Genomic DNA, 16,168 nt, shown 5'->3' with positions numbered 1-16,168 from the left:
ACTGAGCTCCATCATCGATGGAGGAAAAAGGGGTATCTGCCTACCATAACAGCGAGTGGTTGGCAGTGGTTCACGGAGACAAGTGGGTATTTACGAAAACACACGTGACTTTTTTACCTCCACCGGTATATAATTTATGGTATGATCAAAATATAAACAAAAACGAGGGCAAGGATGTCTTGAAACACGCAATTCTTTATTTACCCAGTTCAAAATCTTATGCAATCGCTTTGGAAAAATGTCTTTACAACATTTTGGGGAAGTCATAGTTTGCGGGCATGCTGTACGGGTAATCCTCCTTTGTATATGCTATTGTTATTGCTGACAACCTGCGCAGCGCAAACAGGCAAAGGATTGCCAGTGAACAACTTTGTCTCAAAATCAATCAATATTTGACCTAGCCCAGGCAAAAGAGTAGCCGCGGACGGCGGGGAACGGGCGGGGGGTGAATTGGGGTGAGCGACGTGTGCAGTTTAATTTGAATAATGTATATAATTAACAGCTAAATGCTACACCACGTTACAGTGAAAAAAATTAACGGTCGAAATACAATTTTCATTTTAGGAACTTAAAATCCCTCTGTTAAATAACATACTACGTGATAAAACTGTGTGTTGAAACGCTTCGAATCTGAGTCTCTCCCGCGCTGACGGATTCTCAAATTCTGTGGCGAGAACGGAGGTTATCTGCGCATGCGCAGAACAGTCGATACTTCGCTTCTTCAAGGTGCTGAAGCGTGGTGTCGGTGGTACATAGATAAATTTATTTAAATGACTGTATGCCTCGTATTTTTCGAAAATTGTGATAATAAAAGCACATAACTCCGGTTTCTAGTTCGTATTAGGTTGAACATGGCATCAGATGAAGTTGAAGACGAGTCTTTCGCCGGTAAGTTTTGTCACGCTTTTGTGTTTTGGGAGATCGCATCGTCGACATAGGACTCGGAAGCGGGACTACAAAATCATGTTGTGAGGTTATCGTTCGACTTGATGATAATACTGCTAGAAAGGACGGCATTGCGTTCGCAAATTGTCTGTTGACATCTCGTAATGCTTCAGATGCATGCTTACATTGAAGTTATTAAGTGACAGAGAAGAATGTAAAATGTGTGATCAAGTTAGGGGGAGGGGGGACATTATTTTTCTGACAGCCGCGCGGGCTTCTGTTGTGTCCTTAACAAAATGGAGGCTATCAAAGAAATTGATAAACTATTTTCGCAAAATATGAAAACATTTTTATTTTTACTTGTAGAAAAGAATTCTAACAGTTTCCAAAAAAATTAATAACTTTTCATACGAGAGAGCTTGAAGTCATGTAGTCTTCTAACGTGTATAAAAAGTGTTGTGTGTTTCACAGTTGAACAAGAATATGTTTAACTAAATTGCGATTATGAATTTCGTTACTGTTTCGAAAAGGGCATTTGTTGTTCTTTAATCTAGGCGGTGATGACGAAGTTGGGGAGGAAGCAAGTGCAAGTACCTCACGTCCTGAAGGTACAACTGAGGAAAATTCACCAGAATCAGAGGAAGGACCACAAGGAGGGGTAAGGAAAGCATGTTTATTTTACTTATTACTTGGACAGTTTGAATATGTTCATCTGTTATCATGGCATGTCACTTCAGTAGAACATATTTACTTTTCTAATTCTGTGAAATTAACTTGATCATTGGAAAGAAATTGCCACAACAGAACTTTCATTCAGTATTTCGGAAGACTAAGCCCATCATTGCATAGTTCTAGAGTTTGTGGACTGAACATAAGTAGAGTAAAAAAGCTGTTCACCTTAATTGTATTGGATGCATTATAGCGTTTGACATGCACTGATCACTTGCAGACATTTATCTGGGAACATTGCATGTTTGTGTTATAAAATATTCCTTCTTTCCTGAATCACCACTTACCGTTAAACAAAGTTGGCATTGTTGCTCCCTGTTTGTTTTCCAGTTGTATAAATAATAAACTACTCTCATATCAGGCCCAATACAGAGCTAATAAGAAATCCAGTTGCATAAACATGATGCTATGTAGCTAGATTAATTAAAATTTTACAGCTGTAAGTTAATAGCTCTCCAATAAATATCAGTGTTAGGTATTGTTAAATGTGTATGTGAAAAATACTTGTAAATATTATAGAAATAATTTCTGGAAGGGTATATTTCCCCTTCTTATTCACTAGGTCTTTAATAACTGTTCTTACACAATAGAGTAGCATGGTGCAGCTTATATTGTGAGGGAAATAGAAAACCACCACGTGTCACAAGAATTTTATGTCCAGTTGCATCATGTGATAGACTTTTGGTGATTAGAGTATATAGATACTAGTACAAGACTGACTGCAATGTGGTAGAGTACAGTTGTCAAGAGAATTGTCTTAGTACAGCATGATCGAAATCTGTAAGAAATTTCTTAATTTGATAAATTAGTATGTGGTTCTAGCTCTTTCACTCACAGTTCTAATCAAAGAATCACTTTTTTCTATAGAAAAGTCTTCCATTGGCATGCATGAAGACGTCTTTGTTTAGGTGTCAACAGTTGTATTAGCATCTGTGCCATTTCATGTTTGTCAAGAAAATGTTAAGAAAAGTATCTTGGCATAATGTCCCATCGTCCTGTCCATATGTGAAAATGCATTTCCTGTGAACTGTTTGTGTGTCTGTGGCCACACAGGGAAAGAAGTGTTATACCATTCTTCTGAACATCAGATTGTGGTGTGGGTGTCTCTGCATATTCGTTTTTTGACATTTGAATATTGATATTGTGTAACACATATTAGATATGCAAGCTGTGTCAAGGACCACATATCCAGAACTAGGGCCTATGTAGCATTCCAGTGTTAGCCAAGGAATTAATAAATTGCCATATGAGAATTACTGATGTTAGTTGTGAAGTGGAAATGACTATCAGTGGTGCAAAGTACTTTCTGCCATGCACTCCACAGTGGCTTGTGGAGTATGTACATAGATGAAAAGAAGTACTTTAAACATGGTGTTGAAAGAATTGTGATGTTAAAAACACCCAGTTGTGAACATGTGGTTCCCACTCTTCAAACTGATAAGACCGCTGCCTGCACTCACCACTAATTGTTGGAATTAATAACATATTACTTTGGAATAATTTGTCTGTGATAATGTATTATCGTTGGGTATATTTTTACAGTTTAATAAATTTGCTCTGAGAGTCAAATGACACAGCTCGAAACAGTTATAAGGGTGTAGTTTTGTTCTCATTCCAGTGTGAGGCTAGTTTTATAATTTGTGAGAACTTAACTTAAATCAAAAGTTGTTACATCGGTCATTCTAGATGTACGTCTAAATGGGTAGATTTGAGTCATCATTTGACATAGTTACGTATGAATTGGTTGGTACACCCGTGTATCATGCTCTAGCTAACAAAATTTTCAACAGTTTCACTCTTCCCATTAATGGGACTAGCTAAACGTCTTTCTAAATTGAAAGTGAACCCTAATAGTGAGCTAATAGTTATGATCAGTGAATTGGGCACAGAAACTACAGAAGATAGATTCCCCTGTCATTTGTATTTTACTGTTATCACCAGAAGTATTGCTACTGGTTTGTAAGGAAATTATGCATGTAGCTATTTAGTTTAATATTAGATGTATTCATTTAAACAACTAACCCTTATTCCTCATAGGCCCTGCTCATTTTGCTGTGGTGGTAACAAGCCAGTTACTTCTGTTAAATGCTTGCTTTGTAGTATTGTCACTTTTCTGTTATTATGTGTGCTTAGTTTTTATTTATTTAATGTTTTGTGTCCATCTGTATGATCCAAAGCAGGAAGAAGACGATGAGTATGAGCCAGAAGATGGTCGCAATAAACGAAAGAAAGGAAAGAAGAGAAAAGCCAAAGGAGAAGACAAGAAGGGGAAGAAAAAGAAAAAGAAGAAAAAAGCTGATAGTGGCGAGGTATTATTAAAATATGTTATCTAATTTAATGCCCTTTCTTCTCCTACCACCCCCTCCCTTCCCCCCAGGAATTTCAAGAGTAAGTTCAATTCTTGGAGTTTGGAAACGCAGGACCCAAGTATTGGCTGATTTAAACAGTAGAACAGTTAATAAGATTCATTTCATAGACAACTTTTAGCACTGGATTAGATTAAATGTGATCTGTGTTCCAATAGATTCATATTGAGGACGTCCTCTAGTATGTGTAATGTGTCAGAAAAACAAGAATACACAGTAAATGAAATGGTTGTCATGAATATGTTAAAAAGAAAAAAACCTGGAGCACATTTTCTTTAAAATGAGAGGGCAGTATTGAGTCACTGCGATTTAAGAACTCAGCCTTAACAATTCAGAAGGTTTCTAGACAAATTTTATAGTGTTTGAAAAAAATCATTTCCTTTTTCTTTTCACAGGAAAGTGACTATGGATATGATGAAGAAGGTGGTGGCAATGACTCGGATTTCAGTGGTAACCGCAAGTCACGTAAATCTCGTAGCACGCCAAAACATACTCCCACTCCTCTCGTCCAGGACTCTAATTCTGGTAAGACATAATTCTGTAAAGAATTTCCTCATGAAAAGTAGATTGCTGTTTTTGAAGCTAACTTCTATTCCATATATTAAACAGTCTTAAAAAATATCTGACATTAACTAGTTTAAGCAGTTACATATTCAAAAACAAATTGTTTGCATGCTAAACTAATGTCTACACAACTGTTATGTGATGTTTAAAATCTGGTAATTATACTATAAAACTTCTAGTGGTAGGTGTGTGTAGAACTCATTTGACTTTGATGAAATAATGGGCGAAATACTTATTGCACTGAAACGATGACGTAGGAAGGTACATGAAAGTCCTCTGGCCATCTTTAGGTGTATTTTTTATATTCAGGGGAAGGACTTTGTGCTATCAGACAGTTACCTCAATATTTCTATATTTTCTGCATGATTTGCAAGTTATTTATTATATGTTTTGTTATGCTGTGGTTGTTGACAAGTGTCATTGATTGTGAAGTAACTTGCTGAGAATACTTCAGGAATATGGAAACAAGAATGACTCCTGCATTAACTTTACTACTTTCCATACCTCAAAACTACATTCTATGTTGGCAGTCTTCCATTGCCTGGGGATTTCTATCATAAACTGGAATAGTTTGCGAAGTGTTGTATACTCCATTACCTCAATAGATGAAGCAGCTGCTGGGCATATCACTCAAATATCGAAGTATGACTTGGTTATTTCAGTGTAATTTTTTCTCTACTATGCATATCAGTAAACATTCAAATGAAAGTTTTTTACTTCTTACCTGCTACTCCTAGTAATTCAGTTTAACTAAACGTTTTGGTTGTAACTACCTTTTCTAACTGCCTCATTAACCCTTTCACTTCTGTGGATGTGTTTACATGCTACACTGTGTGCGCTGCTTGGAGTTTGGTACTCTGCTGTGGGCATTTGAATGCGTCTTGAGCTGCCAACCTCTCACTGCTGTGGATGAGCTACTTCTATATTTCACTGAATAAAAAAGTTCTGAGTGCTTATCATACAACGTATATGCCTCATTGCATGCTATCATTTGAAGAAAATCTCGCTTACATATATTTAATCATTTGAGATAAGATGATGCAAGGACGTGAATGAGCACATCACATACTACCGTCCTTCGGATATATAGCTCGGGATTGAAATCGGATAGTTTTAAGTAAAATTGTGTTATTTTGTCTAAATTTCATTCACTGTAATGTATAAGCTGAAACAAACCATATGCAAAGTTCATACAGTGTGTTTTTACTGCTGCGAATTCTTTAAAATTTTGTGCAATGTTTTACTTAATTTGTTGCTGCACAGTAAGCAGGGCGGATAACAAAAAGAAATTCAGTGCTTTATCGAGTGCAGATATTAGACTGTAAGATATGCAAAAAGCAAATTTGTTCACATAGTAGTTTTAAGAAATTTGAATGGTAAGTATTCCATTTCGGCCAGAATGCCAGCTCTCAGCACAGGCACCAGTATTTGGTAGGCCGTACAACCATAACAAAAGCAGCCTCGGCACAGAAAGCAAAGAGTCCGTCTGTTGCATCAAAATGGTTAACAAATTCAGTAAGATGATGCTCAATCACAGCGGTCAAACAGTTAGGGATTATTTTCCACAATTACTTAAACTGGAGTGGACTTACAAACTTAGTTGCTGCGAAATCAAGCATATGGCTTACATTTATTGAGAAATTTATTAGGAATGTAAGTGAGCCATAAAGAAAGCTTATATACAGCCATTCCTTGAGTGTTGTATGTTCCTCTTTAGCAAACAAAATGAAGCGGTAGAGGAAGCTCGAAGTGGAGCAGCAATATTTTTTTGCTGCACCTACCGCCTACTTCCTTTCCCCTGTATAACATTGTCCATTGCGCTGCTTTCTGTCTTTTTCTTATACCTTGGATCTAGCACAGTACATCTTAATTCGTCTACCATCCATTTGCCTTGGTAGAGGTCCTGGCCACCTTCGTTTCATTATCAAGCGTCTGAAGCCCGTTTTACATGAGTGGCGTCCTGCTCAAAATTGAGTACTCAAAGTTCGTGAACCTTTCGCGTTTGCCTGTAAATTAGCAACCAACAATGATGTGGGTGTATGTATGATGTCACTGATCTATAGACTGTGCTGACTTTTTCCAGAAAAACAATAGTCCCTCATCTCACTTTCACCATTCAGATGTCAAACTGTACAGCAGATAGCTCTCACAACAGTGACAGTTTTGATGCCACTACTCAAACCAGATTAGACTCAGTACAGGAATAAAATACCAGGATTGCTGCAGTTGATGCAGTTGTTCCGCATAGTCAATTGAGATCATGTAAAAGGGATTTCAGTAGTGGCGTTTAGTACAGTCTGATCCATTTGGTTTTTTCCCTTTTATCTTATACCGTATAACCACGCTTTTACATTTCCGGAATTAACATTTTCCCACCATTTATGGTATTTTTTATTGTACCCATCAAATTTCCTATGTCCACAATGCTAATTAGCACCTGTTTTTGCACCTACATATTTATAATTTTCCTGCAATTTATGCGTTACATAAAAATGTGACTCTGGCATGATGTTGGCCATCCAGTAATGTTTACAAATATTATGTGCTTAAGTTTCTTGATACTAGGGCATTCTACTCGGGGGATTTAACATGGTAAATGCGTAAAAGTTAAAACAATTCGTGCTGTATCTCTTGCCGCTACCCAGCTCTACTTGGTGTGGTGGCTGATGGGAGTAACTACATTCATTCTAATAAAGATATCATGGTCAATTGCAACCATTTTCCAGACTGTCTCTACTGTGCATACACCGTTTCTTGATTGTTGTGATCATCTCAACACGTCTGTCGAACCATATTCAGCGTGTTTCAGCGTTTGGCCAATTGTAGTGCTGGTTGACACCCTCATTCACTTCGTGTTGCTCAAATGTTTTTAGTTTAAGCACGGTACCAGTTATGTATTTCTTTTTTTCATGCTGAGGAAAACATGTTACAAGAGTTTATTCTTATTCTCAAGTGCAATATTTACATATGTATTATTTGTGGTGTTACAGAAACAATGTGAGTGATACTTTGCATGTGTGTGGTTTCCACTTAACTGGGGAGGCGCAGTACCTGATAAACTCAAAAAGATGACTACAGTGCAAGAGACTCGGAATAACACATCTTCAAACACCACACAAAATACTTATATACATATTTGCACTTGACAACGAGGAAAATATTCTCGAAACACGTCATGCTAAGCATGAAAAAGCATGTAACAAGTGCAGTATTTCATTATTTAAATAGTGAATGACAGCTGCAGGCATTCAAAAACATCAATTATGACGTATGAAATTGAGTCAAACGTTGCTACTTCCCAGACAGTTATCATTTCCAGTATCATCAGTGGTTTGTATTAAATAATAAACCATTAATGAAAAAGTCCCTGACAAGTATTTTGGTGCCTATTACGTACATATATTATACATGAAGTGTGAAAATGTGAGGGGTTATCTTATAAGTAACTTTTACAGCTTAAAACATTATTTCCTGCTTTTTAGACCATTTTTTTTTAAGTCCCTTGAAAAGTGTAAAAGCGGGGTTTCACTGTAGTTATTGCACGTACATAGTGCTCACATAGCACCCCTTCATTTTAAAACAGTTTTTGCTTTAAAAGTTTCTTTGCTGTTCATCCACTCATTGCCTTCAACTGGCCTGCATGCAAAAAAACTCATAAACTGATTCTTTGACTATATAATTATTTTGTACCGCCTTTTTGATATGCTCGGTGTGTATTATTTTACTATAATAATTATTGATTTTCAGGGCTTTTTCAGACTTGTTTTATAAAATTATTACAGTGAAACCCCACTTTTACACTTTTCAAGAAGCCTCGAAAATGGAGTAAAATGTGAGAAATAGTTTTCTTGAAGCAGTAAAAGTTGAGTGTATGATCTGTCTTTCCATTTGTGTAGTTTATGTACTGTATTTGTACATAACAGGCATCAAAATACTCGTCAGTGTCTTCTTTATTGTCCAGTAAAGGTTATCTGAATTTTGTACTGGAACTGGTAACTGCCTGGAAAGCAGAAACATTTGACTTAATTTCATTCATCATAATTGATGTTTTTGAAAGCCTGCAGTCATGTCATTAATTATTTAAGGATGACAACACTGCACCAGCTACATATTTTGTCATCCGTAGCACAACACTTTTCAAGAATTGCCAAGTGCAAATATTTACATAATATTTTGTGTGTTCACATTGCCCTTGCACTGTAGTCATCATTTTAAGGTCATAAGGTATTGTGCCTCCCCCATTACGCATGACCCCCCCACCACACACACACACACACACACACACACACACACACACACACACACACACACACACACACACAGAGAGAGAGAGAGAGAGAGAGAGAGAGAGAGAGAGAGAGATGCATGCTTGCGAACCATCACTCATGTTACATACTTACATAAATATAAATTCTCGAAACACATTTTGCTAAGAATGAAAAAATAGGTGACTGGTGCATTGTTTCATTATTTAAAATAGAAATGTTTGAGCCACACAAAAAGTGCGAAGGTGTCAACTAGTACTACAAGTGGCCAAACAATGTAACGTGTAAAATATGCTTTCGAGGTGTCATGTTCACGAAGTTACACTTCCGCAGTAGACAGTTTCAATACTGTTGCGATCAGTCATTATTCAAAACGTAGTTCTTCTCATAAGTTGCCACGTTGAGTAGAGCTTGGTAGCAGCAGGAGAAAGAGCACAAATTGTTCAGACTTCTAGCGATTCATATCTTTTGAGTAGAGTGCCCTAGTGGCAAGAAACGTAATTGTGTAATGTTTGTAAATATTACTTGAAAGCAAGTGCCATGCCAGAGTCATTCTGTATCAGTTAAATCAGTTTCTTTTCTCCACAAACATTGTTTCATAATATGTAAATCACAGGAAAATTATTAATGTTAACACACAATCAGGTGCGAATTGACATTGTGGACAAAGAGCGAAAACATTCCTTAATCAGTGGGGAAAACGTTTACATCGGAACATAAAAGTGTGGTTACACTTTATACCGAATGGAAAACTTCGTCTGCATTTCAGCTAATAACAGCGTCATCAGTGGAAAGAGATTTGGATATGTTGTGTGTACGCATACACATACTGTCATTATTTTAACATCTCAGAGATTAGATAAGTATCTCCAGGGTGTATACGACCCGGGACAACCGGGAGATCCGGGAAAAACCCGGGAATTTTTTCATCCGGAGAAAACCGGGAAAAACCCGGGAATTTTTTAGAATTACGGGAATTTTTCATTATTTTAGGTTTCAGTTAAATTTTTGCAATATTGACTGGTAAGAATCGATGCTCTAACAAAGGATATTACTCTATCCCGCTACTGCAGAATAATACTACAACAATAAAACGTGAACGAGAAAAAATATGAAAATAAAACATAAATTGCAAAGGAAATGTGTCACATACAACAACAAAACACAGTGCTCATACAAACGTTTGCCAACAACAAAATGTGTCAAAGGTGTTAGGAAGACTATGCAATGCTTTATAACAACAAAATGTCTCCGATGAGAGTGACGTCACAACGGTTTAACTAGATTCGTTATAGGAGTTACGAGCGGGCTCATGCGCATGCGCAGTTGAGTGGCAGGGCAAACCGATGTATCTGACCCGAATGACAATTACGGGGGTGGAGGGGGCGCCAAATTCATATTCTTGAGAAGAAAAAAATCATGTTTCACAAAGAGCCCAGCATCCAGCGCACGTTGGTCTACCGATTACTCATGATTTTGAAACGCATCCCTCTTGGTTTTTGAACGCACTCTGTAAGTTGATTTCTGAATGAATCATAAGTTAATTTTTGAATGCGTGCCTAGTGTACGTGATGTCTGTCAGGGGAATCCTCGCCGCATCTAGAAATAAACTTTCCTGCAAGCAAAAGGGGACCGGGTTATACGAGCTGAGCAGAGTAAAGCCGAACGGGTGAACGCCAACCGCTGTCTGATTATGTGGTTGATTGGGCTTGGAATGATCAGCTGTGCTACAGTTACTAGCGAAATCCATAGTCAGACTACCAGAGTGGAAATAAAGGACTAACAGGAATAACAGGTAAGAAAGATTACGTATTATCTTCTCGGTGTATCCAAGAAAATGAAATTTTGTCAGAAAATTTTTGGCCAGATCGCTCCACTTGTAAGGGCCAGTTGTACAGCCCCCTTCTAGCAGCAGATTAACTTCTATTCTGGAAGTAGGGCGGAAAGTGGTTTGTACGAACATAACAACGCCTAACCGGAGAATAATCAGGGATAACTAAACCGGTGATTCTGGCAGGGTTAGTGAAGTTAACCAGCAACTAAATTTTGACAAAGGCAGGAATAGTTCCAGCGTTAGTCATGACAAGATTGTTTGTTAGAACGAGGAACGGGGACATCACACCAATTAGGGAAGAATATGACGATTCCAAATTTAAGTAAAAATCTCGTACTACTACTCTTCGATCTCATGCTCGAGAAACTGGGGCGTATGAATGAAATGTGAAACTATTTTCTAACATTAAATTATTTGCTTGTAGTAGGCCTAATAGGCATTTTATGTTGGTCTTCGTGAATTATATTCTGTCGTGTTATAAAAATGACCATTTGTGCAAAAACAGTCTCGTTTATTTGGTATGTGTTACAATTTCTGCAGTGTTAGAAAGACCTATTTTGTTTTATCTAGCAGACAGCGACAAAATAAACGTAATCAGATTTGAGACACCACCCAAGTCATGGGTAGTATTTGTATTAACAACTTACGCAGCATTAGACAACGATATTTCGGCCTCTTTTCTTTTATGACGTAACGTAAGATCATTTAATGTTTTACACATACAAACATACGGGCTTCCTGTGTCATCGTAGCTGCCAAAGCGCGGTGGCGCCTCTTACCTGGCGCTCTCTGACGACTGCTGAAACGAACCTATTTCTAACAGGTCGCGGGAAAGTATTGCGAATGGCTGTTTGAAAAACGTTACTTTCAAAGCAAATTTCCTCTTTCGCGAGTGGAACTATGTGTGAGGATGTGCGATGAATTCCTTAAATCACAGAGCGTTTGATGACGAGCGATTAGAAGTATTTAGAGCCCAGATCAGACAATCGTGTCGTTATTATGAGCAAATTGATGTAGTGCTATGGGAAGCTCTCGCTCCTCTGCGGTAGCTAATTTATTTGTGGAAAACTTTGAGAACAAGTCACTGGACTTGGCTAAAAATTTTACTGGCACATTTGTGTGATGTATCTTACAGTGTAACACGGGCAAGAAAAATCAACATTATATGTGAAAGCTTAGCTTCTGTTGCAGCTTATTAACCTTAGAGACCAATGTTGTACGTGAAAGCTTTGCTTTTCTTGTAGCAACACTGTGTATATTAATTTAAAACATTAACTTTTCCTGTTTGTGTATCCGCGCTACTTAACAGTGATGTTGCTATTAGCAGACTACATCACGTGTCCTACGCTCTGAATATCCGCTGTCATCGGCTGGCGGGATCACGTGACATGAGCAATGATTCGCTTACAAAAGCGTATCGTAATCTCGATTACATGGTTCGGAAAGTAACATGCGGTGTCTGGTGTGATTCGAATTTATACTTTCGTGATACGAAAATATACAGCGTACTTATTGATGCAAAAAAAAAAAACTGTCACTTAATAGCGCGGAAAAAGTGTGTTTTCATCCGGGAGAAAGTGTATTTTTAACCGGGAAATCCGGGAAAAATCCGGGAATTTTTTTCCCTTGTCCACGTATACACCCTGATCTCAAGAGATACCGAGAATAGTGAAGCTTGTAGCGTGACTTCTTTTTCCATTTTTAATTTCGTATTCTCTGTAAGAGCAATTTCTGTAACACTAATCTGTCTGCCTTTATCTCAGACTGCTCCAGAGAAGTTTGACATGTATTTTAGGCTTCATGTAAAAGCTTGCAGAACGTGCACTTTAAAAATTTGGATCGGCCAGGAATTGAAGCCAAACTGCTCGTCTGGCGAGCCTTCTACCCTAGAGCCACGTGGCCTGTCAAATAATTGAATTTGCTTTAGATTATTGACACTACTCGGAAAATTAGTGTAGATTTTTTGAATTTTTTGAAGTTGCGTCAAACTACTTACAGAGGTCAATATTTGACTTCTGAATTTCATTTATCATAAATATAAAAAAGTTACATAAAAAATAAAAGAATCGGATTGCTGTATGCTGTCTTTGCGAGTCACACTGTAATCCCCCATATACCAGTAGAGCACTGTAAGAAGCTGCACCAACACTGTCTATTCACAATGGCACATTGAGGTGCAGAGTCATCTTGTGGACCGTGCATCTTGTGGTCCATGTGAAATTTCTTTTTAAAGGTTAACAATACATTTGAAGCTCCAGGGCAGATTAAAACTGTCTTGCATCAGGACATGGTTTTAATCCAACAGGAAGCTTTGAAATCTGTACACATTCCTCTGCAAAGTGAAAGATTCATTGCAGTAACAATACATTGTTCAGCTGCGAACTGCCGTCATAAACACTGTTCAGTAAACATTCTCATAGAAACAGGATAATTGAAAGGAAACTTAAAAGGGCATACCAGTGCTTATTGTCACCGAGTATCGGTAATAAACATACTTAATGTGTTGAAGCCAACTCTTAGTACTTCCCAATACAATAAGAGAGATAACTGCAACTGGAGTGGACATTCACCACAAATTTTTTTAGTAAAATATTGTAGTACGCAATGGAAGATACAAGTTATTGAAATGAGAAGACAGCCATGGGCAGTCTTGCCCCAACATATTTACTATAGTGATTTTGCTGTGGTTAATGTCATGTGAGGTGACTAATATCTAGAACCAAGGTTTACTACTGATGGTGGTTGGTGCTGAAGTTATGCTCTCCACCTCGTAACTTTGGAAGAGAAAGAAAGTGATTATTTCGCTGGAAGATTTAGAATGAAATACTTGTAATGTATTCTCATTAAAGGCCTTCCAGCACATTTCAGTCAATTTTATATAACTGTTGTACTCCAATAAATAGTTATTGTGCCTTTGCAAAAGTGTATTGCAATAATTTGTTTTTGTTTGTGGTACTACAACATTGTCATTTCCTACTGACTTACAATTTCATAACAGATAGCAATTGGGAGCAACATTCTATATTCCTCAGCACCTTTAATAAATTTTCCCAACAATTTTGAGATGTGAACAGTTTCATAATCATGTTAACATCCAACTCACCTCTCTTGCACAAGTTCCTTAAACTGTAACTCGTTCACACCTGCTAGTCCTTTGCTACAAGTCACTCACACTCGTCCATTCCTGCTTACCCAATCTCTCTCACTCATTGAGCCTAACTCATTGTCATCTTTAAGTCTGTCTGTCTCTCTCTCTCTCTCTCTCTCTCTCTCTCTCTCTCTCTCTCTCTCTCTCATTCCTGGATCTCAACCGACATCCCCTTTCTGCTTCTTCTCCCACTGGCACTTTCTCCATCTCTTTCCCTAACACTGTCAACTATGTTCCCCTGCCGCGGTGTCCATCTTCACCTTTCACCACTGGATTTCGGGAGGACGATAGTTCAAACCTGCGTCCAGCCATTCTGATTCAGGATTTTCCATGATTTCCCTAGATCGCTTCAGGCAAATGCCGGGATGATTCCTTCGAAAAGGCATGGCTGCCATCCATCCCTAATCCAATGGGACCAATGACCTTGCTGTTTGGTCCCCTCCCCCCAAATCAACCAACCAATCTGTTGTCACACTGCCATTGTCTCCTTTGCTCTTTCTATACCACAACCAGTTTCTAATATCTTACAATATTTATTACTTTTCCATCTCTTTCCCACTGCCACTGTCTCCTTCTGTTGCAGCATAAAAGGACCCAAATTTGTTCACATGATAAAGTATTTGGGAAAATTTTTTGAAGATGCAGAGGAATGTAAAATGAGGCAGCTAATAGCCCACTTTTCAGTCAATCTTCTATTTTAAATGGAAGGTTATTCACAGTTTTTTGTGCTCTGATAACATTTTTCCGATGGTTTCCTTCTTTCCTCTACCACAGCAGGTTATGTCACTCATTTGGAAAGAATTTTATGGGTCAGTAAATTTTGATAGTTTACTTATGTGAAATTGAAATAATGCAAAAATAATTTTACAGCTAGGACCAAATCTCTCCTGCACATAAAATTTACACCCAAAGCAGCACTCCACACACTGTTGAGTGTGATTTATTGAATTAGACCATGGGTCGAATAGTGCCATATAATTTGAGGACACACAACATCAGTATGCGTGCAATGGCATGCACTACCAATATATTCCAAAATGCCGTGTGTGTAAAAGGACCTTTTCTAGGATTCCTACCTCAACATCTATTGGTGATAGAAATATAATCAACTGTTTGATAGGCCTTGGGCTAGGATCATGTGTGTACCCAACTGGAGGAAGTCGCATATGGCAGTGGGATCTCTGAAACTATATTTGTGGTCCTCTAGGCCACTGAGCACTGAACAGCTCCACTAAACATTTAGGTAGAGCTATATTCCCAGTAGTCTTGGGTAAGATCTAAGTGCTTAAAAATCTTCGTAAGCCTGATGATAAAATTAGCAGCAATTGGCGAAGTTGTACTGTCACTAGATACTGTGCACCATTCTAAAGTGGCATAGGATTTGTTTGATGATCCTGGTACTTTTTATATTTGATGTAACACACCCGACCATACTGTGATGCTAGCTAATAGGTCCCTAGTCTTAGAAGAGGGATAGAGCAGACCATGAATGAAAGCTATTAGTGTAAGGAGGGAAGTTATGAAACAGCATTGAATAAGCTGAATCTTTGGAATGTGAAAACAGTCAGGTCAAAGGAGAGAGCATATCAGTCATCAGAGATTTTGTGTTTCAAAAAGGTTTTCTGAAAATTCACTCTCCCACATTAATTACAATAGGAGCTGATGAATATACAGCAGCTGACAAACCCTGATCACCTTAGACAGTTCATTACTGACCCTACTAATCTGCTGTGTGGGGAGGTGTTGGGAGTGTATCATATTATCCACACAATGTTACATGCAGCTCTAAAAGATTTCATAACCTCATCATACCAATGGCTGAAAGTGATTATAAAATGAAGAGAGACAATAACTTCGTGTTTCTCACTACCTTTATGTTAGAGCTCTGTTCACTAAACTAAACTGCCTGAAAGAAAAAGTGAAGCACTGAGAAGACATGATTAAGAGTTGCAATTGTCAATGACAGAATAGCCACCAGAGTTCATTAGTGTTATTGATGTTTAGTGTTGTTACCAGACCTGGTGCGTTATGTTAAATGTTGAATGAGCACTGTGAAGGACACAGCTATGCCACATACTCATGACAAGTGTTATCAGCTTGAAGGAGGCCTCATTGTGAATCTCCATGTGGCTGGCTTAATGAATTGTGCAATATCCAGATGTGTGCGGCATCTGTCTCAATGGTGGACTGCATAGGAATGTGAGGGCAGGCATACTAATTGTCAAAGCTGTGGTTTACCATGTTTGAGCACTACATGGGAGGATTGACATTTGGTGCACCAGGCACATTGTAAACCCCTCACAAGCGCACCTGCCATCTGAAAATAAGTAATGCAGTCCCCACGAAATTCTGTTGTCACCCCACACCAGACTGACAG

At 38.1% G+C, this 16,168-nt stretch overlaps 1 protein-coding gene across 4 annotated transcripts in view; it reads left to right on the top strand.

The window, feature by feature from the left end:
- The first annotated feature begins 717 nt into the window (after positions 1-717).
- The window catches only part of LOC126175842 (chromodomain-helicase-DNA-binding protein Mi-2 homolog), a 165,826-nt gene continuing 150,375 nt past the window's right edge, over positions 718-16,168 (top strand). For 3 of the 4 annotated variants that reach the window (XR_007535620.1, XR_007535622.1, XM_049922847.1), the window contains exons 1-4: positions 718-888; positions 1,440-1,543; positions 3,792-3,923; positions 4,376-4,505. Coding sequence is in view for 1 of the 4 variants with exons in the window: in XM_049922847.1 (XP_049778804.1) it covers positions 852-888; positions 1,440-1,543; positions 3,792-3,923; positions 4,376-4,505 (403 nt within the window). In the remaining 3 variants the exon portion in view is untranslated. The remainder of the gene's footprint in view (positions 889-1,439; positions 1,544-3,791; positions 3,924-4,375; positions 4,506-16,168) is intronic. The other variant, XR_007535621.1, reaches the window with a different exon arrangement.

Source organism: Schistocerca cancellata, chromosome 3 (genome assembly GCF_023864275.1).
Source record: "Schistocerca cancellata isolate TAMUIC-IGC-003103 chromosome 3, iqSchCanc2.1, whole genome shotgun sequence".
Lineage (NCBI taxonomy): Eukaryota > Metazoa > Arthropoda > Insecta > Orthoptera > Acrididae > Schistocerca > Schistocerca cancellata.
Note: the sequence above shows the minus strand (reverse complement) of the source record. Positions and strands in the feature narration are given on the sequence as shown.